Genomic DNA, 22,936 nt, shown 5'->3' with positions numbered 1-22,936 from the left:
TCATAAGTTTTTAAATATGATAAAGCCCTCAAAAAAGCAATTTATTCAAGAAAATAATAATAATTCCTTCAGTTTCAAGAAGGCCTTTGCGACCAGACCTGTGGTCGATGCTCGGATCTGAAATAAAATATTTGAAATTAAAGCATGTTTTAACCACCGTCAGACCTATTTTTGTGATAATGTAAAAACAAAGTGCGAAGATTTACAGGAAAATAAAATATTCATGAACTTTATGTTTAATGTTAAATAAAAAAGTGCATACTATACAAAGAAATCCCAGAAACAGTGGACAATATAGGAATTTTTCGACAAAATTAAAAGGCAAATTCTTCATGCTGGCAGGTGTTTAGATAAACATACTATAGCCGGATCAATACTGGATCCCTCACGCTAATTCCAAAGTCAATATTTCAGGAATCGATCATTTTGATGACGAGACATTGGCAGCTTAATATCACATCAAAGGAAGCAACTTTTCCAATGACACTGATATTTACCGAACAATTCAGTGCTATATAAATATATTTAATTTTGTTTGCATAAAAATAAACCAATTCCTAAAATAGAGTATTTTTTTAAAAATATGTAATTATAATAACTTGAAATTTAATTCACTGTTTACTTTTTAGAATGTTAATAATTATCTCTTTCTCTTTTCTGGTTATTATTTTGTCAACTTTTTTTGTCAACTTTTACTAATTTCTGAGTTGCTCAGTGCTGTTTTTCCATGTTTTTTTGTTGTTTTTTTTTAAATTAAAATAAACCACTTTGCTCAGGATTCAAAGGTTTAAATGCTTGTGGAAGGTGTCTGAGTGCTGCACAAGAAAACTGTTGTTGATCCTAGTTTTTAACTGTAGTCAAATATATTTCTAGATCAAAGTAACATGCATGAAAAAAAAACCTGAAACAACACTCAACAACTTAAATATTCCTATAATATATATCACCGCCTCTCTGTGACGTTCAGCACACTGTCAAAGACCGAACGACCTTTGAAATATTAGAAAAACAAAAAATTATAATACAACTGCTGTTTGAAACAGGCCCCATGTGCTGTGAAACGTATATTTTTTAAAGCAAAGTGTATTTTACTATTAGGATTTTCAAGTTTTGAAAAGTTTCTTGATGGTATCAGTGACAGTCTTTTGTAATGTCTGAAGTCCCATTTAACTGAGCCAAATCACAATAAACATAAATAACACCACGTTTAGTTTGAAGCTTTTTTGTGCAGATAAATGCAGACTTTGACATGTGTGTGTACTCAGGTCAGTTCCTCTATTTAGCAGGAAGTTTGTGCTCAAACAGGAAACTGCGGCTGCAGATGGACGCTCTCTCTGTGGTTTCAGTAGTCTGGTGGTCTGTCCAGTCTCTGTCGTGGTTTTCACAGTCTCTTCAAAAGGTAACAGTCGCCTGCTGGTCTGTGGTTTGGTGAAACATCAAATGTTTTCTCTCTGGTGTTGAAAGTGACCCTGTTCAGTCGTCCCGATTACTAACCTCGGAGCCACGTCTGCGGCGAGGAGCAGGTGTGTTTTCTGATCAGACGGTCTGCAGCTGGTACAGCTTGGCTCCTTTCTTCAGCAGGAAACCCTGTTCATTCAGCGAACTCACCAGACCTTCGAAATCCATCACCTGTAAGGAATGAAGAACTGATTAAACCATCCAGCATCCAAAAACCGATGATGTTTCAGGTTTTAGTGCACGTATGAAACACTGATTCACGGCCTGAATTACTGTTTGAAAGTGTTTGTGCTGGGAGGAGACATTTCAACCTACACAAATCTTTCTATCATGCTTCTTTTTCTGTTATTGCATCGCGTTTTCTCATTTCTTTAAAGCAGTGATACTCAACTTAAGGCCTGCGGGCCAAATCTGGCTCCCGACAGGATGCCAGGTTGTCTCCCTAACAATTCAAAATAAAAAAGTGATTCACACTGGGAATTGTTTTTGTACTTTTAGTATACTTAAAGTGCCAGAGTGCATAAAACAGCATCAAAATAGAGCTTGTTTATCAAAAAAAGTTCCCCCTGCCCCCCGACAGAGGTCCTCACGAAGACCACAATGTCCTAAACGCCTAGAAATGTCCCAAAATACGAAAAACGTCCTGAAATCAAAGAAATCCTAGAAAAATTAGAGAAATGTCCCAAAATCTTAGAAACGTCCTAAAGTTCACCTTTAGTCAGACTGTGTTTATCTGGTGCGTGTTTCAGTCTGACCTTGATGTTCATTCTGTCGGCCACAGATCGAAGCGTCTGCAGGTCAAACTGCGTCTGATTGGTCCTCTGAGCGTGCGAGTGCAGCGCGTTGACCAGTCGTTTCGCAGCGCTGCGCTGACTCATGCCCGATCCGAGCTGAGAGCGCTCAAAGTCCAGATTTCCCAAACCATCCGAGTATGTATCAGCCAGACTGCGAAACACAACCACGCACAGACACACACAGAAACACAGAAACACAGAAACACACACACACACACACACACACACACACACAGAGCGCAACACGATATAATCTTGTTTTTCTTGCATTGCGTCTACATTTCTCAGTTCTTTAATGGTTTTGTTGGAGTAAATGCTATGAAATGCGGTTTAACAAAGAAAAAGAAACCTAAATATTCTGACCCCCCCCCCCCCAAAAAAACCCAAATTCAACACTTGTTGATCATCTTTTGCAGCACTAAATGAAACTCAAACAATTTTAGCTGCTGCAAACAAGAGCAAAAAGTGGACAACTGTCCCTAAATATCTTAAATCTAAAGTAATTTTTCTCATATTTTGATAAATGATTAATTCAATGACGCCATTTTTTCACAGTAAAAATCCCAAATATTCCCCGCTTCGAGCTCCTGCAATGACATACTTTTTTCCTTTTCTTTGTCTTGTGCGATTAAGTTTGGACTGTTGGTCGGACATCACCTTGGGTTTAAGGTAATTATGAAGGGCATTTTTCTTTCTTTTCGCACATTAGAACGAACATTAATTAATCAAAAATAAAATGATTTGTTAGCTGCAGCCCAAAAACACTCAAAGACTCCTGCAGTTTCACCTGTGTTTCATGATCTCCACCACATCCTCAGCATCTCCTCCGGTCGCCGTCTCTCTGAGCTCCAGTCTGGCTCTCGCCTGCACAAAACACACAGCAGGTTTTTGACATCTAACCTGGTGAATTAAGGATTTATCTGGACCAAACCGCAGCTGGTGATTGTTGCAACAGTGGACTTACTAACCCGATTACCAACAAGAGTAACCAAGACAGGTCGAGTGAGTTTTAATGAAGTGTGTTTTATGACGAGTTCGGGAGGAAATCAAGCCTCGTCAGTCTTCTGTGACCGAGAGAAAGTTGAATTCAAAAGGTGCGTATTTCTCTGTTTAAAAGGAAAATAGATACTTTTCTTGATTTTTTGTGGGTTTCTATTGTGTATTCTCATATATTTTATTGGGGGGTGAAATTTCAGGGAGGTTTGAAAAATTACAAACCATCCAAACCTACATAACATGTTGCTGAACAAACACAGAAAACGCACCTCAGTTAGTCTGATTAGAGACTCGAGCTGCCGTGTGGTGATGGGCGTGGAGTCAGCCGAGTGCGCCTGAGATCGCAGCGACAGGTAGAAGACCTGCAGCGTCCGTGCTGCTTCAGGAGACAGCGAGGGGTGGACATACTGCCGAGCGTAGCTGATATACTTCCTCAGCAGAGACACTGGGATCAGGTCCACGGTTTCCCCTGGAGGGACCTTGACAAGGACGCGCACATACTGCATAAATACTAATTATTGTCGACAGATATGACTGCACTCCTTGAGAACGTATTTTTACCTGCAAGCGTTCAGAAAGCGGCATGTCAGAGTGTTCTAGCAGGATGGAGGTCTCTAAATCACTGCTGGCCCTGGTCACTGTGGCGCTGCTGGTTCTGCCTTTTCCCGCCCTGTTCGCCATCACGTGCTCTGACAGGTGGCGGTCGTGTGACTCATCTGGGATGTCCAGGAGGAGGAAGACGATGTCAAATCGAGAGAGAAGCGCGGAGCCCATCCTAAAGACAAAAACGCACCACTGTAAGTACAAGTAAACCTCAGGTATGTTCACTGACGAGGGCTGAGCCAGGGTGCCTGCAGCTTAACGAAAGGTACATTTAAGACTTTTTAATGACGCTCAGAATAAAGCTTAAGACCAATTTCCAATGACCAAAATTTAAGAACGACAGTTTTATTTTTATCAGTTCAAGTAAGTAAAAAATTCAAGATTTTTCTATGTCAAATGTTGAAAAAAATCAAACAATTTTAGAGTGAAACACATGCAAGACAGTGAACATATTACTTTATCATAAAAGTATCTATCTTGGTTTCTTGGTTTGACAGCAGCAGTGGGAGAGAAGCAGAAGATTTTATTCGACGCCTTTTAAGACTTTTTAAGGATCCGCGGAGACGCTGTGAGCTCACTTACTTCAGGTTCTCAGAGACGGTCTTGCCTCTGTTGTAATGTCCTCCGATGGGGTTGGCCGCAGCGATGACGGACGTCCTGGCGGGCAGAGAGGAAACTATTCCGGCCTTCGCCAGACTCACCGACTGCTGCTCCATGGCTTCCAGCAGAGCCTGCTGCTGGTGACCCAACTTATCAAACTCATCGATGCAACACAGACCTAAAAAATATAAACAGAGAATAAAGCAAACACTTTGTCGAGAGCGTTGGTCTCCAAACTCTGTTCATTCCTCTGGTTTCACTTTCAGGGTTTTATTTTGTTTTTTTAATCTCATCTGTGAGTTAGAAAGTTAGTTTAACACTTTGAGTCCTGTCATAACGCACATTACGCCGGTTAAAAAACTCTACACTGTTAGTTTTTGCATTGATTTTAAAATTCTTTTATTAGTTTATAAGGCACTGCATGACCTCGCACCAGAAAACATCTCAGAGGTAGTTTTGTAAATAAGAAGAAATAAAAATTACAATAAAATGATCTGAAAATGAACAAATATATTATTCTAAGTAATATAAGTGTAGTTTTAATAATATGTTCACTCCCCACCCACCCATTTTTATATTTTTGCCCATGTTTTTGAAATAAATCAAACCAAATAACTCAGGTTTTAGAGGTTTAAATGATTTTAAAAGACACCTGAACACAGCACAAAAAAAACTGATGTTGATCCAGTTGTTAAAGGGTTAAAGCATTTCCCAACAGCTGTTAAAAGTACATTTCTAGCACACATTTTTGGGAGCTGAGCACAGTATTTGAGCAGAGGACACTTTAAATAAACACCTACAAATTGTGTTTGGACCTTAAGGTCACTATAATAGATCAATATTCATTATATAAACACAACAAACGCACAAATAAACTCACGAAACTGCTGTTTACACTCTCTGACCAAAATTTACCTTGATCAGCCAGCACCAATGCACCGGCCTCAAGAGCAAAATCTCCTGTTCCTGCGTCTCGGGACAAAGTCACCGTTAGTCCTAAAAAATAAAATTAAACAGAAGAGAGAGAGAGAAAGATTAAATATTGATGTTTAAGATATGAATATTAAATAACTTGATTATGTTGCAACAAATCTGAAAGACTGTCCAGAGAGTAATAACCAGCTGCGTATATAAGATAATTAAGAAAGAAAATTAACCTGTGGTGCTCGTGCTGTTGCCGCACACATAGATTCCTCTGGGAGCCACGTTGCACACAGCCTACACACACACACACACACACACACACACACACACACACACACACACACACACACGAATATGAAAGTGCATTAACATCCACACATCAGGGCTCCCACACATTGTGCCAATGAATTTCCAAAACTTTTCTACAGTGTTTTACCCCATTTCACACCTTTAAGTAATTTTAAATAACCTGCCTGAATTTAAAATTGTAAAAAACAAACAAAGGTTAAAGTTGAACATTTGGCGATGCCAGAAATTTAGCTACCTCTTTTCTCCTCGCTTTTGCTTTGTTTTTCTTGTTTGTTTTTCAATTATTTGTTTCTTTCTGTTTTGTTTTGAACTTCGGTTTATATTTTAAGACTGTTTTTGTTATATATTTTCGTTCTTCGTAACAGATCCAAAAAGTAAACACGTTACAATCTCACCTAAAAAGTAACAAAATTACATTATTGTCTGTGTTTTTACTAATATCGGACAAATTTAACTGCTTTGTTTAACCCTTAAGGCCCGCTTTAATATTACACACACTTGTGTAACTCTAAGCACAAAATGTGCTTTTCAAAATCAAGCTTTAAAGAAATGTTACACATAACTATTATTTTCTACATTCATTGAGTTCATTTTTAACCAACAAGACTCTTTATTAAAATATCAAATATTCATTAATTTTCAGAATTTAAGCCCCTACTACATGCAAAGTAGATTTTTTTTTGGTTATCACAGTCTGGGATATGTCAATGATCAGCAGCAGCATTGACTGTGACAGGTCACCTGGTGGAAATAGCATGTATTTCCTCCAAATGCCAAATATGGTCAAAATGACCTCATCAGATGGAAAATAGTCAAAATGACAAATTCAGAGTCAAAAGCCCAGAATGACACCCAGAAATAATACAAGTCCTGTTTTTCTGCTCTGATGGCTGTGGGATCAAAAATGTCAGTTTGAATGGGTTTCAATGGAGCATTTTTGGACCTGAACAGTCTGAATGTAACTGTTTAGTTTCCACAGTGTATTTTAGACTTATTGTAGGAGCTGAGCTGGAAACTCACTGATTAATCAAAAATACTTGCCAAAATGCACGCCATATGCATTAACACGGCCAAAATTATCAAAAAATGAAGAATGAAAAGCATGTTAAATCTGCCTCACTAAGGGTTAAAGTGTTGGGTGTGTTTTTTGAGTTTTACCTGTAACATCTGACTCTTTCCCAGTCCGGGGTCTCCCACCATCAGGATGTGTGAGTCTCCTCTGACGGGGACGCTGTTCTTGTCCGTGTGTTTCTGTCGGCCTCCGAATAACGCCAACGCCAGAGCCGCTTTCACCAGCTTCAGACACAAACAACACAACGTCAGACTGAACACAACAAACCCTGTTTACCAGGTGTGAATGTCAGCGCTGTATCCAACCAGATCATCAGTATCCCTTTGTAACGTGATGAAAATGCGGTCGGTAACAATGCAGCGAACAACTCACCAGGTGGCCGTAGATGGCAGGACACAAAGACCTGAAAACGCAGAGACGATCAGAGTTTTATATTTTGGTTTGAAGAACAGCACGGTGTTAACACAGCACTACAGAGGACTAACAGTCTGCACCCACAGCAGCTGCTCTGTGAGGCCGAGATGCTTTTTATATAACTTTAAACTAAACTGTTCGAATGAAATGAATCAAAAACAGGAAAACAAATTCCCAATAATGCAAGATCATTACTGCTGGCTGGGCCTGAGGTGCTGCCAGAAGCCATTTTTTTCATCGCTACATCAAAAGATTTGACATGTTGACATTTTTGGGACAAACTCAGGTTGTAGGCTCAGTTCTAAATTGTCAGACTTGACTCGATTTTCTATGCAGTTTTATTTTTCCAGCTTCAGGTGTACTTCAGCTGCACAAGTCACGGAGGAATAATTGATGCTACAACTGAAGAAAAAATACACTAAAACAAACACACAATGCTTTTACACGGCATGTATGATACGCTTTCTGCCATGAAAAAATAAATAAATGTATTGCCCCACAGTTGTCCATGTAGTTCAAACTCTGTGGTTTGGGGCACACGATGTTAAAAACTACAAGCTGATAGTTAAGAAAATCTAGGGTGTTTTGTTTGTTTGTTTTTTAAACAGTAAACATCACCGTTCCCACATATTTTTATTAATTAATTTCAAAACTTTTCCATAATATTTCAGCCCATCTCATGACTTTAAGTGTAAGGAATTTGCAGATAAGCAAACTCCTCCTGATTGACATTCCTGCAACCAACTAGCACTTATTAACACTTTGTGATTCATCAAAGCTGCGCTCGATTTAGGGGATAAAAACCCAAAGATCCAATCAATGATCAAGAGGTGCAGCAACAGATTCAAAACAAGCGATACACATTTTGTGAGACATTAGTTTTGATATTTTTATGAACAGATTTCAATCAACTGCCAAAACAATGTATATTCAAAACTTTCTGTCGATTCCAAACCATTTCCAAGTAATTTCATAACTTTTCCAGGAATTCCATGACCGTGGAAACAGTGAAACATGTAATACTGCAGATAATAAGACATCTTACTGGACTATAAGTCTCAGCAGGTCCGGCTGTGACTGGATCTCCTGGATGGCGTACAGCTCCTTCAGACTGAACTCCTCCCCTCCTGACTGATCTTCATGTGAGCCCTGACCCGACTTGGACTGCTGACCTTCACATAAACAAGAAACGACACCTTTAACTGCGCTCTCGCATTACAGAAGTGCCTCAAATAATTCAAAACTAAACACACAAGTGCGCATACCTTTAGTGTTGCTGACGGAAGTGGCTTCGAGATAGAGGAGGAACATGCACTGATCCTTATTCGCCCGCGAACTACCTGCAGAACAAATAAGAACTGTTTTTTAGGTTTGTTTTTTTGGTTTTTGAGTCACTGTGACTGTGGTTGTGAACGACCACCTGTTTAAAATTGCTTTTAATGTGTAATTATTGTCATAAAAAGCACTTTTTATTAATTTCCCCCTTACAGATTTGTGCTTATATACAGATTTATACTGTCAACAAATACTTAAAATATTTTTACATTTAACTGAGCTTCCTCCAAACTTTACCTCCCACCCTGATTACCATGGGTGTGTGTTTCAGTGTGTATTTGTACCATCGTTGGTCACTCTGACTATCCCCGTCACGGTAACCGTGTCTCCAGGGACGCAGCTGTCACAGAGGTCGGAGGTCAGGTGACACTCCACAGTGCGAGGGATTCGTCCGGTCTCCCTCTGCTCACCCCCCATCAACTCCTGAACCCTGACGTAGCACAAAAAAAAAAATACAAAAAAAATCTTGAAATATGTAAATGGTAATTCAGGGTTGGAGATTAGCTGCGTTTTTGCATTATTGCATTACTGCATTTTGTTCTAAGAAAAGCTGGGACTACACAGTATTTCACTTTTTCGTACAGATAATCTGCCACCACAACATTTTTGCGATAAAGTAACGTTGTGAAATTCAAACATGTAACTGCTGTTGTTCAGCCAAGAACAGCTGATTGGCTGCGTTCACACCAAATCCGGTGTTATCGTCTATACAGACAAAAATAAATAAAAGGTAAAAAATACAAATTAATAGAGCCACTTTAGTTATTCAAATAATTAAGTTGAAAATACATATAAATACATTTTAAAAAACGGCAAATTTACTCCCATTCCATGTTGTATTTTTTTACAGTCATTTGTAGCAATGATGTATCCCTTAAGAGTTTGCACTGTATTTTTCAAGAAACTTTTTTAAATTTAATTATTTTTAATTTTTATTATTTAAGTTTATTATAAATAAAAATATTTTACCCAATAAAACAGCGGCTGAGTATTTGGTTTTGGTATGTTGTATGTACATCATTTATTCAAAAACTGAATCTATTTGAACTTTTTTTCTGCAGGTCACTATGTTGTTTTTTTCGGGGACCGCCTGCAGCCTCACGACTGCAGCGCAGACTTACATCCTACATTCAAATGAATGAGAGGAGTGATGCTGAAACGTTAAATTTGGTGTGAACGCAGCCATTGCGCGTACATATTTTCTTGATTTTGATTTCAGTTTTAAGTTTAATAATATTTTTCCATCCACACCTGCAAGAACAAATACAGTGGAGAGAAATACTGTACCTCTGGACCAGTGTGCAAAATACAATAAAAACAAATAAAAAAAGAGACAGTAAAAATACATTAGACATTTGCTGTTTTTCATGTAAGCAGCTGTCCTGAATTTAAAAAGTGCCTCCTATTACTTATCATCATAAAGCTCAACCTCAAAACATCTGGTCCAGATCGCTGCCCCAGCCAATATATTGAATTTTTCCATTTAAATGATATTTATTCTACACAGTCACATGATAATCTTACTTGATGATCTGCCAGTCGACGGTGTGAGTGAGAGGGGAGCTCCGGCTGGGGGCGAAGGAACGACTGCGACACTCCGGTTTGATGCACTGAAAGATAAAGAAACATCAGAAGCACAAAATGAAACTGTGAATCTGAGCCACGAAGACACAAATGGTCATCAGCTCATGCTGGAAGGACATTGTATGTAAATAAAATTACAGGATTAATTGCGTATACTAAGCTGTAACGGAGCACAGAAAACATAATGTGTGCACACCTTGGTGGGCGTGGCGTATTTGCCGTGCTGCAGCGGCAGAGACTGTGTGTGTGAGCAGCCCTGACACCTGAAGGCCATCCTGGTGCACAGAGGTCTGATGTTGCTCACTCTGACCACCGTCCCCCTCACACACACCAGACGCCCAAACACACTGGCACGCAACGTCCGCAACGCCGTCACCGGTTCGTAGTTATACAGCCTGTGGATGAATTAAAAAAGCCACCGTCATTCGTGGTCGGCAGCAGAGCAGGTGTCATGTAAAGGTGAAGGAGCGTCACCTCGCACTGATGTGAGGGATGCTGATGATTGGTGTAGCGACAGGAAGTTCCTCCCCTTGCAGCTCCGCAGCCTGTTTCTCCAAATCTAACGTCAACACCTGGAAAACACACACACACACACACACACACACACACACACACACACACACACACACACAGTATCAGTCAGTCATTTGATCCTCAAGAGGAGCACTCTGCCTCTTCGCAGATCTCATAGATTAAAGATTGAGTTCTCGGTCAGGGTTAACCCTTTGAAACCTGAGAAGATTGGATTGATTTCTTATAAAAACATGGAAAAAATGAGCAACTTAGCGAGAAATGGTTTCCAAATTGGAAGAATTAGTAGATTTAAAAGATTATTTTTAAAAAAGGGGGAAAAAAGATAAGAAAAAATGTTCAGAAAACAATTTTTATAATTATTATAATTATGTTTTTGAAATTCAGCATAAAGTGATTTCTTTATTTTTGTTCTTTACTTTCCTCTATGTTTTTATGTGATTATTTTCTGGTCATTTTCTTGTTTTTTTAATTCTTTTTTTCATATTTTCTCGATAATTTTTGGGTCATATCTTCTTGAATTGCTCATTACCTTTTTCCCATCTTTAGAAAAAATAAAGCCAATTTTCTCAGGTTTCAGAGGGTTAATAAACATGCGTGCACACACAGTATGTGTACATTTTGAAAGGCTGTAACTTGCAGATGACAACATTTGTGTGTTATAGCGATTGTGCACGTGTACCTGGTGAATGGCCACTCCTAAACAGTTGAGTATCACCTCTGGCTGTTCCTTCAGCTCTGTGGGCAGATTGGGAAGCGCTTTACGCACGGCTGCATCTCCGGTCAAGTCGACATAATCCACCAGAACGCTGCCCTGACGCTCGATCTCATCCTGTGCACAAACACACACACACACACACACAAGTGCCCTTTTAAATGACATAGCAAACATTTTTAAATCAGCACAAAAACTGGAAAAACCTGATGCCTGAAAAAAACTATATGTCAGAGACAGACAGACAATAGTGAGAAATCATTACCCTAATGAGCACTAATCACAGAAAAAGACACACAGACGGACCTTGTCATACAGTTGAATCTTGGAGGTGAAATATTTCTCAAACACTTTGATTTTCTCCACACTCGGTGAGCTCTCGATGAAGCCTGCACATACAAAGACACATCCGGACACGTGTATCACAGACACAAAAAGCCACATCATCATAACCATGATCTGTGTCCACAGCGTGCATTATCACCATGTGCGACACAGCAAACACACACACGTACCGTCTGTGAAGTACAGAGCCCATCCTTTGTACGGACACAACACGTTGAGAGTAGCCTGACAAAAGCCTGAGGGGGCAGACAGGATTAGAAATCATGATATGTTGCAACTTTTTATATACATTTTCATTCATTAGATAACATCTAAGTGCATCAGACGGTAATATTTCTTTTGTCTTTAGCTAAGGTAAAACTTAACAGTAGTAGTTTTTCACATTCTCTTTATATGCAGCAAAATGCACCTTGTTTAACCCTTTAAAACCTGAGCAAATTAGCTTGATATTTTTTAAAAAACATGGACTAGCAACTTTACCCAAAAAAAGCAAGAAATTAGTGAAAGGTTTCAAGAAAATTACTGGAAAATATGTTTGAAAAAAGCAATTAAAAAGTAAGTAAATGAAGGAAGAGAATGGGCTAAAATCATTTTAAATATATGTTTAAGAGAATTAGAAATATTTTATAGACATTTTTCCCTCATTTTTCAATCATGTCTGTTGATTCCTCCAAAGTAACTTTTGCTGCCACGTTGCTCATTATGTTTTTTCCTGTTTTTGAAAGAAATCAAATTCTGAAAAAAAAGCAACCATATGTTTTTACTGCATTATTACCCTAAATTCTTCAAAGCTGATTACTAGATATGTAAAATGTAAAAGAAAAACGGAGCTCACCTCTCTGGCTGCTCAAGGTGTTGTTTCCTGATCCTCCTCCTCCAACACCACCTCCACCTCTCCCTCCTCCTCCACCTGCTGACCCTCCTCTCCATGGTCGACTCCTCCATCCTCCTCTCCATCCTCCACCACCACCTCCTCCTCTCCATCCCCCACCGCCTCCTCTCCAGCCACTACCCCGTCCTCTCCATCCTCCACTCCCTCCACCGCCTCCCCGTCCTCTCCATCCTCCACTCCCTCCACCGCCTCCCCGTCCTCTCCATCCTCCACCCCCACCCCTCCATGAGCCTCTGCTGGACTCCTCTCCGCTCATAACTGGCCTTAAAAATCAAGGAGAAACAGAGCAGTGGTTGGTGAGAGTGACAGAAGAGCGCGGGGGCGTCAATGAACAACACGGCAAGAAATGTCACTTATTCCTTATTCTGCGAGCCTAGTCTCAATTTTCACCGCACCGAACTCCATTTAAAAAACTGGCAATTTAGTGCCAACGCCAGGCAATACTACTATGACGGAAAAAACGTAACACTTTAAATAAAAAGGAATTACCAAACACTTTAAATACAAAAAACAAAAACAAATGCGACTCACTTGACCCAGCAAAAAAAGATATTATACAGCGAAGTTAATGATAACAGACACGAGCCATGTCTCAATTTTCACCGCACCGAGCTCCATTTAAAAAACTGGCAATTTAGTGCCAACGCCACACTATACGTCTGCTACGGACTAAATGTAATACTTTAATCAAAAACTTTAACAAATACGACAAACGTGAAATTCCGGCATACAAATACACCACTAAACACCGTAAACACTAATCTATTAGCTAATTCCCAAAGTTTAATCAGAGCTCAGCTGCTAGTTTAGCGACAAACAAACCTAGAAACGTTTGTCCGCACTTGTTACAGGAAAAAACGAAGAAAGACAATACGTTCATCTAAAAACCAATTTCTGCGTAGTTAACAAGGGAAGCATTAGCTAACGTTAGTACCGGATTTCACACTGAATCCACGCTAATCAAAAGTTGTCTAGTCGACTTCACTAAATTGCGTCTGTTATCGGTTAAGTTTTGCTAAATGTTCCGTTGAAACGCGATAATAGTGACAGTGGTGTGATACAAACCTTTAGTTCTGCTTCGCAAAATAGTCCGACGGTTGAAAAACCTCGAAAATGTGCTAAAATTAACCAAAAAACGTTACAAAGTTGTCGGTTTGTTTACATCGAGGAGGCAGAAAAGTTCCCTCCACTGACGTTAAAGCTTCTTCTTCTGGTTTTATTTGGATCTAGTTTGTTCTTGGACCCCTTTACCGCCCCCAGAGGACACCACAGGTACTGCATGTAAGAAAACCATAATAATAATAAATACTGTGACTATAAGTATTCTGAAAGTAATAATACCACACTGTGAGAATACTCTGTGACAAGTAAAAGTCCTGCGCGCCAAAACGTTAATTAAGTAAAGTGAGTAGCCTACAATCAGGAAAACTTACTTCATGTCTTAGAAATAAAAGTACCAAATAAAATAAAATAAAATAAAATTCCAACAAAAAGAACAATAAAACCCACAAATTATTATTATTAAAAAAGAAATAGTTTTGCTTTTAAAATATTACATAAGTAAATGTAAGCAAGTTTAACGTACAAGTAAAATAACCAAATGCAGAAAAATCTTTTTTTAAAAAAAAAAAAACATACACTTCCAAAAAACTAATTACAAAAAAAAATTACAAAATAAAAAATAAAACCCAAAAAAGCCTCAAAATTACAGAAAAAAAGAAAGAAAATCCCCCAAAGCCAAGATTACAAGAAATAAAAATTAGAAAAAAACTCCCCAAACTTAAAAATAAAATAAAATGTAAAAATAAAACACCGTTTACTACCCACTGGTAATAAAACAGTATCTGCTACATGCAGCCACACAAACCACCAACACGAAGTAACAACACAACTGAGCAACACGGATTATAACCATTTTCTGATGCATGCAGACAGCAATAAGACTTAAATAAACTTTGAGGAAAAGGTCATGAGATTAGGAAGCAATAAAAATGATATTATGCAGCCTAGTTAATGATAACAGACAGAACATTACAGTAAAGCACATTTAAAGCATATTTGCAGAGCTCTGCAGAGACCGTCACTGTAAAATGAGCTGTTTGCTCAGCTCTCTGCCTCCATCTGCTGGACATTTTCCCAGATTACAGTTTAGCTTCTTGAACACTGAAGACATCAAACACGCTGTTCAGTGCCATTTTAACTTAATAATGTGCACGCTCACTGGAAACAGATAGAATTTAAACCTTTAACACCCGAGAAAACTGGTCCTATTTCTTTAAAAAACATAAGGATGTGGCAAAGAGCAACTTTGCAAGACATGTCCGGCAAATTGCAATAAATAAATGAATGAATGAATACATAAATAAATATGAAGGAAAATGACATGAAAATTAGCCCTGGAAAATTAATTATTAGATAATATGATAATTAGGCTTTTATTATTATTCTGATAATTATTAGATATCTCCGAGAATGAGGGCGGAGCGGACATTATGAGACACCGGCGGAGAATGAGAGCGCAGCGGACTCTAAAAATGTCTACCTAAAAATACAGCATCAGTGTCAGCGGACGCTGTATTGAGTGTTTTCAACTTTAAGTTTTGTTTCAGTTGGATCACGTGACAGCCGCTACTTTCTGACCCAAACAGCTGACCGGCGGCGGATGAAAAATGTAGTGCCAAAGGAAAAAGCTGTGTGAGGGCGAAAATACTCTAAATACAGCGTCCATTTAGATATTGATATTGATTTTTTGGTAGGTCTTTTTTTAAAGTGGCTAAAACACGTTTTGATACCAACCCTGGGGGGTGCGCGCCCCGTGTGTTTCTGCAAACCGGGAGCGCGCAGACCAGCAGCTGTACAGACTGCACATCAGTGTCTCATACAGCCCCACTTCAAAAACACACAACTGTCCTTTAATGAGACACACAAGACGCGCTGCCACCCTCTGTCACTTTTTTGGGTGTGCGCTGCTTTCGTTACCATGGATACTTGTTTCACTTTCCAGGTTCGGCCTGCTCCACACTGTGCGTAAAAGTTACAAGGTAAAATTTAGTGTGCGTTTTATTTTGGTTTTCTTGTTTATTTGATGTTTCCTTTCAAGCAAACCAAGAGAAAACATATCTTTTTTTCAATATTTGGTTTCTACAGAAAAACAAAACAACGGAACTGTCACTCGGTTTTTTGTTTTTGGTTTTTAGTTTGCCAGTCAAAACTGAATAATTGAATGAACAGATGAAACACGGACCGAATGGGCTCCAATGGAGCATTTTGTGACCTTAACAGTCTGAATGTAACTATTTAGTTTCCACAGTGAATTTTAGACTTATTGTAGGAGCTGAGCTGGAAATTCACTGATCAAACAAAAATACACAAATGCATGAACACAACCAAAGCAATTTGGCAGTGCAACAGTTAGAAGATGAGGTCACAGGGTGCATTCACACATGCACACATTCGCATTTCTCCGTTTGTTTGGTCCTTATCGACATAAATGGACTCAAGATTTACTTTGTTGTTTTTGCACAAAGTCGTCTGCCAGTTGAAACAAAATGCTGTTTAACATCGAACCAGAAAGCACTCTAAAACTGAAAATTGGTCCATATAAAGATGAGCATGAGCGCGCACACACACACACACACACACACACACACACACACACACACACACACACACACACACACACACACACTCAGGGGAGTGGTTTTGGAGGGGACAGAAAGACAGAACGAACAAGGAGAAAAATCAATACCTGAACTACTGTGGCCTGGAGTAGTTAGTGGTAACAGCAGAGGGCTGAGAGAAGGATGGACACACACACACACACACACACACACACACACACACACACACACACACACACACACACACACACTTGTTAAGGTCAAAAACAGCTCTTGAGAAAGAAGCAGACACAGAAACAAAAACAGAGTGAGAGATCTGTCTCCTAATTCTCCCTTATTTTAAATTCATGATGCTGAGAAATGAAATAAAGCCTTTTGTTCTTTGTGTGTGTGTGTGTGTGTGTGTGTGTGTGTGTGTGTTTGGGTCCTGACCCACGTCACCGCGCTGCCCTGACTTTGGGGTTTTATCTGTGAAATGATGATAACTGTGTTTTGTGGAGGGAGTTAAAGGCTGGCGGAGAGGCGCAGAGAGATGTGAGAGGAGACAAGGAGAAGCTGTGCCACTCAGCGAGGCGTTTAATCTCCACTTGATCAGTCAACAGCAAACGTCTCACAACAAAAAAAATCGATGCGAATTCAAGGCGATTTGGCAAACGAGGAGAGATCGTTTTTCAATAAGGTTTGTTTTTCAGCCAGAGTTTGCGACCCCAAAGTTAAACAGGTGGTGAGTCACTGCGGCTGGGCGGTGACATGACAAGAGTATCGATATGTTTTAAATGAGTCTGGGTGACAGGGTGAGACTTCATTACGTGTGTGTGTGTGTGTGTGTGTGTGTGTGTGAGAGAGAGAGAGAGAGGGGGGGGGATGAGTTTGCACAAAGTCAAAGTGAGTTATTTTCACAGCAGCAGTCCTTGATTTTGGATGCTCTGCTTCTCTACTGAACTGTTTGCAGATTTTTCCTCTGAAAGATTTAATCAGTTTGTCACAGATCACTTATATGTTCATTTGTACGTTTAATATGTGTCGTATTAATGTTTCCAGAGTGATGTTTACGTGCTGACTGTGTTATCGGGGGGTGAAGCTGATGGTGGATGGTGTGACAGGTCACACAGCTGCCACGCTGCAGACCACTGCAACAACAAAAACCCAAAACTGGTCGAGATTCAGGGAGTCAGAACTGCGTTTAACCTTCAAATGTGACCCGTCGCTTTGTTTCCAGACAGGATGTTGCCACAACAACAAATGTTTTTTTTTGTATCAAGGCATCACCACATTATCAGCCAGGATATTACCACAAAATCAGTTGTTTGTGGCGACATCACTGTTTTCAGCCAGATGTAAAATGTGGACTTAAATTTGTTCTTGTATTTGTTTGAGTTCTGTTCACGTTAGCGTTTTTCAGTGCATTGTTTTCTCTATTTTGTTTTTTTCTTTTTGAATTTCATGTAAAGTGTCTTTGAGTACCTAGAAAAAGGCCTACGTGTTGTTTTTATTATTATTTCCATGTTAGTGGAAGGAGTCAAGCCGATTTCTTCGGGTTTCAAAGGGTTAAACTACATATGGCTGAGCTTTCCGTAGCAGCGCCTCTCTCCCGGTAAGTTTCCACACGCTGTTTGTCGCAGAGAAAGTTGTTAAAAACAATGAAGAGAGAGCTCTGACAGCTCAATTTGTCTTTGCAGCAAACAGGTGACGGCCGCCCGCCTTCACCTGCAGACCTGCTGCTCTCCTCCAGCTACAACTGATCACCGTGCAGAGCAGCACCTGCAGGGAGCCATCTCTCACACGCTCCGATGCCGCAATCCACACTTTCACGCTTTTTCTGAGGTTTTTGTTATTGCAGTTAGGAGCTGATACAGATGACGTCTGACACCTAAACCAGCACGATTCAAAGATTATAACGAAGGCATTTTATGTATTTAGAAGATGAAATTCCACTTTTTAGTCAATTCTTCTGCAACTTCTTGTATTTGTTTTCTGCTGTAAGCTAAGTAGACTCTATACAAAAGAGCATCCAAAATAAAAGACTGCTGCTGTGAAATCATTAAATGTGAAATAAACACCAAACAAACCCAAACGCACACACACACACACACACACACACACACACACACACACACACACACACACACAGAGTCTGTAAAAGCCACTCGCTGACATTTCGGCCCCTCCTCAGGCCTCCAGACTCACTGCAGTTACAGACGGAGGCTCTCCAGCTGTAATCTGAGAGCAAAATCTGCATGAAGACACGAGCGGAAACACAGACGCTGAAACCTGCGTCTGACGGCCCTCTGCGAGCTCTGCAGCGCTGTGACGGGAACGACAGGCGGAGCACAAACTGGTTTCTGTTCTCTCCGTTCAATTCTCTGCAGTTTGGACTCACAGTGACTCTGACGGCTCGTCTCTGCCAGCACCTGGATTTAAAGCTCAGACACGTGAGCGTCTTGTTTTTTACTCCGAGGAGCCAAAACGAGCAAGTAATGACCCGTGTGACCTGTCTCCTCTCTCTGCACCTCCTCTCTCTGCACCTCCTCTCTCTCCGTCTCTCTCTCCGTCTCTCTCTCCGTCTCTCGGCAAAGCAAAAGGCCAAAGAACAGCCGTCACATTTTTACCGCGCTCTTATTCTGCATTTTTACACTTTCAGAGTCCTCCATGACTCTGCAACACACACGAATACAAACACAAATACACACACACACAAATACAAACTCACACACTCACGTACACAAATATAAACACATATATTTGCACATATACGTGCACACAAAAACATCGTGCGAGCTCGAGGCTGTGCACCCTCAGAAGGTGGTGAAAAGGTTCTGTATCGAACCTCAGAGAGGGTTCTGGATGGAATCATTACACCATAAATGGGTTCTCTGCAGAACCTCTCGTAGGAGATTTGGGTGAAACCTTTCACAGATGGGTCTAGGTATTTCCCTTTATATTGGGTTCTAGGTCGGCTTCTCTGAAAAGGTTCCAGCTGAAACCTCAATGAAATGTTTTACAAAGAAACAAAAAGGGTTCTCCTACGGAAACAAGAACTCTCTGTGGTTCTAGCTAGCACCTCTATTTCTAAGAGTGCAGAGAAGCGTTTCTGAAAGGAAATTGAATGTTGAACACGCTGTGCAAAGCCTCAGTAATACATCAGAGAAATGTCTTTATTGACACACTGCATGTGTGTGTGTGAGTGTGTGTGTGTGTTCATGTGTGTGTATGTGTGTGTATGTGTGTGTTTTATGACTGCATATTAGCTCTGAACCCCAGTGGATCCGTCTCTTCATCTCAACTAATTTGTATTTTTACTGCTCACTAATGGACTATTATGAAACACAGACACACGCAGAAAGTCATCGTCATGTGTGTGTATTGTTTGTGTGTGCGTGTGTGTGTGTGTGTGTGAGTGGGTGGTTGGGGGGAATGTGTGTGTATCAACTTAGCAAAAGAGTTTCTCTCAAATCATCAGTTTCCAGCAGTGAGGATAGATTGGTTTTAACTGAATATGCTAAATGAGCCCCTGCTAAACTCATTCAATTAGAATTTTTGAGATTTCCTAAGAGGCAACAATTAGCTCACAACAAGTGCCACTCTGGAAGACCACAGGGCAGCCGCGCTGTCGAAATGAAGTGTTCGATCAGCGTTGTATTGTGCAGATTTTCGGAGGAAAATGTAAACATGTTACATGTGGTAATCAGGTGCAATAATGAGTTTGGTATTCTTTTTTAACGACAAAACAAAGTTTTTATTTTAAAAGTTTAGTAAAATTGTATTTTTCTATTTTGCTACTCTGTAGTACTCTGAGTTGAAAAAAACAGAGGTAAAGATATTATTATAAATAGAAATAAAAAAAGGAAAATGTAAAAAAAACCCCCCTATATTCTCATTAATATAATTATGTACTTAAAACTACATCACATGTTATTTATATTTTATATTATTATTCAAAATGTTTAAATTTCCATTTTTTTTCCTTTTAAATTTTTCATTTTTTCCAGGTAATATTCTCTCTAACAAATGTTGGGGTCATTTCTCAAGTTGCTCAATCCCTTTTTTCTACGTTTTGAATGAAATAAAGGTTTCAGAGGGAACTAAACAACAGGATGTGAGGGGTTAAACATGAAGAAGACTTTGAAAAAGAACATGCTGTTGTTTTGAGGAGAAAAGCTAATACTCTCTCTGCCTGAGCTCATTATGAGCACATGGATGTGTTGGGTTTTTAGGGATTATTTCCTTTCATTTCTGCCTGTGGGTGTCAGGTGACTGACACTAAGCAGAGCGTTACTTAATCCACATGCTGATGTGAAAATGCTCCACACAGGCTCAATGAAATAACGATGAAACAAACTTTGACAAAAAATAAATTAGTGGTTGGTGTTTGGTGCTATGGATTATTGAGCTCAGGCAATTTTCATTCTGTGGGAGTTGTTTTTCACACTTTACAAGAATAAATGACTTGGAGCGAGAAGAGATGAATCTTGATTTCTGCACAGACGACAGCAGGGAGAAGATAAAGGAAAGAGGCGACCTGGACGACTAAAGTGCAAGTCAGAAATACAATTATACATAAAATTACATAGAAATAGATAAAAATGTCTCAGGTCACAATCTGCATTCTTCCTGATGGGATGAATTACAAAAATCATCACACAAACTGTGATCAAAAAAAGTAATCACATTTTCATTAACGCGAACTGTAATGTCAATAATTAAAACACCAGTTAAGACAAAGTTATACTATCGTTAATGCTAAAAGTGGGACTGCTCAAAACACATAAAATTACATTTAAAAAACACGGTAACAACAGTGTCTCAGTTTAAAAAAGTATCTATCTATGAAGCCGACACCTGTGAAACTCATTTAGATCATGAATGTCACTGCAAATATCCATGTGACCCAACTCTCCCAACAACTGCAATCCTGAAGCTACTAAATAAAATCCCAAAATACCATCAAAAACATGTTACAATACAAAAATAGAAACCATCCTACATCAATATTTATGTCACAAAATTCTCTCTTTCTAAATCAACGTTTCAGTGTTTTCAATGCGTTTTCAGCTGACGTTGTGCGGCGGTGTGTCATACAGCCACGAAAGTTGGCTTTTGGTGTCAGGATCTTACTCCAAAATCACTGAAAAAGTAGCAATTTTGATTACTTAAGAATCAGAAACGGGCTGGTGTTTGAAGCCATGAGTTCGGCATTTCTGCCATCGCAATCTTGGTTTTTTTTTTTTTTGTGCCAGAAGTGACCATATTTGGGCTATAAGTTCCCTTTCACTTTCACTTATAGTTTATTCACAGAAAGAAACACAATAAAGAGGACAAAAAGACGATTGTTCTGTCTGTTCATCCCGTCTCTGAGTCCAGCATACTGTCCAGTCCATCGGTCAGCCGTCTCCGCCTTCACTAAATGACCCTTTCCATCACTCACTGAGTCCACGACAGCATCCATCATCCCAGATCAACCCAAAATAAACGTAATGCACCAATGAAAACTGATTTTCAGCCTTCTGTGTAGGTAGCAGGCAGCGTTACCATTGTCTCTGACAGACCGGGGCAATGAGTCATGCTGCTACAGGTATCTGCTGTCCTCTATTAAAATAGTTACTACATTTCCCATAAAACACAGGTTCTTGTTAAAGTTCAAGTTTCATTTATTGTCCCTTAAAGGCGGACTTTGGTTTCAGCCAGGTGTTAAAAACACATTCAATTCATCAAATAGGACAACATAAAGACAACAGCACTGGGACTTTTAACTCAGCAGGTATCACTCCGCTTCACAGCTGTTTTAAACCCTTAATCAGGCAAACAGTCGACCAGCAGCCCAGGAGGGGGCAGCCGTGACGGACGGGTTTTGGTAAACCGCCGTTCACTGGGAGTAAAGAGCTGTCACAGATGTAACAGGGACACACTCGTCTCACACCAACCACAGTCTGAGAGACACCGACACACACAAACTGTCTGATACGGGACTCGAGGTGACGGAGATCGCGGCAGTGAGTGGACGACGATAAGTCTGATCAAAATAACTCATTTGAATCTCACAGGCCGACAAAGTGTCTGTTAACAGACTCTGATTTGAAAACACACAGAGATAAATGTTCACGATACTAAACAGCTGCTCTGTGCAGGACATGAAGACTGAGCTAACACAGAGAAGCAAGCTAGTGTTGCTAGGCAACAGCTGTCACTTATAGCGGTTGTGGAACTATTTGTGTTGACGGAGCAAAAAAAAATAATTAAATAAACAAATCACAATCTGTTGCTTATTAATGTCAACTAATAAATGGTGCTCATTGAAATGTTGCACAAAAGTAATCTCACACAGAGGGAGTGCTGTTGTACCGTATATCATCACGGCCGGGATTATCTTAGAATCACAGCCGTGATGATATACAGTACAACAGCACTCCCTCTGTGTGATATTGCTTAAACATATTAACACAGAACACAGAGACCACAAAACATCACAGTACACACCAGTTTAAGAGAATAAAAAATAAAAAAATGCTTTGTGCATGGTGCGATCGATTGTGCTAAATCCAGCCCTCTTACAGCAGCACAGACACGATTGTCTGTAACCTTTAGTCCTTTGACAGGGGACTCAAAGTCCCTCTGCAGGGGGGTCATTACAGCGGGGTCCTCCTTACGACCTGCTGAATATAAACGTCAGAGCTGCGCTTGATTGACTCCAATAATAATTCAGGTTCTTGTGACAAAGAAGATGTTGCTATTGTGCTTGAACATATT

At 39.7% G+C, this 22,936-nt stretch overlaps 1 protein-coding gene across 2 annotated transcripts; it reads right to left on the bottom strand.

The window, feature by feature from the left end:
• Positions 1 to 213: 213 nt before the first annotated feature.
• Positions 214 to 13,749, bottom strand: mcm8 (minichromosome maintenance 8 homologous recombination repair factor). 2 transcript variants are annotated; one of them, XM_088086114.1, is made up of 22 exons: positions 13,638 to 13,749; positions 12,516 to 12,835; positions 11,851 to 11,916; positions 11,642 to 11,724; positions 11,303 to 11,452; positions 10,564 to 10,661; positions 10,286 to 10,484; positions 10,030 to 10,115; positions 8,790 to 8,935; positions 8,436 to 8,510; positions 8,216 to 8,342; positions 7,129 to 7,159; positions 6,843 to 6,980; positions 5,609 to 5,669; positions 5,367 to 5,447; positions 4,434 to 4,629; positions 3,810 to 4,023; positions 3,518 to 3,727; positions 3,040 to 3,116; positions 2,214 to 2,403; positions 1,495 to 1,629; positions 214 to 1,418 (listed from the first exon to the last, which is right to left on the bottom strand). In XM_088086114.1, the coding sequence occupies exons 2-21, from the start codon at positions 12,826 to 12,828 to the stop codon at positions 1,537 to 1,539; spliced, it is 2,634 nt and encodes an 877-aa protein (XP_087942240.1). In that variant the 5' UTR covers positions 12,829 to 12,835; positions 13,638 to 13,749; the 3' UTR covers positions 214 to 1,418; positions 1,495 to 1,536. The 2 variants fall into 2 exon arrangements, with proteins under 2 accessions (XP_087942240.1, XP_087942237.1); XM_088086111.1 differs by having other exon boundaries at positions 214 to 1,629.
• Positions 13,750 to 22,936: the final 9,187 nt, after the last annotated feature.

Source organism: Plectropomus leopardus, chromosome 13 (assembly GCF_026936395.1).
Source record: "Plectropomus leopardus strain MGB_pleo_1.0 chromosome 13, ASM2693639v1, whole genome shotgun sequence".
Taxonomy (NCBI): domain Eukaryota; kingdom Metazoa; phylum Chordata; class Actinopteri; order Perciformes; family Serranidae; genus Plectropomus; species Plectropomus leopardus.
Note: the sequence above shows the minus strand (reverse complement) of the source record. Positions and strands in the feature narration are given on the sequence as shown.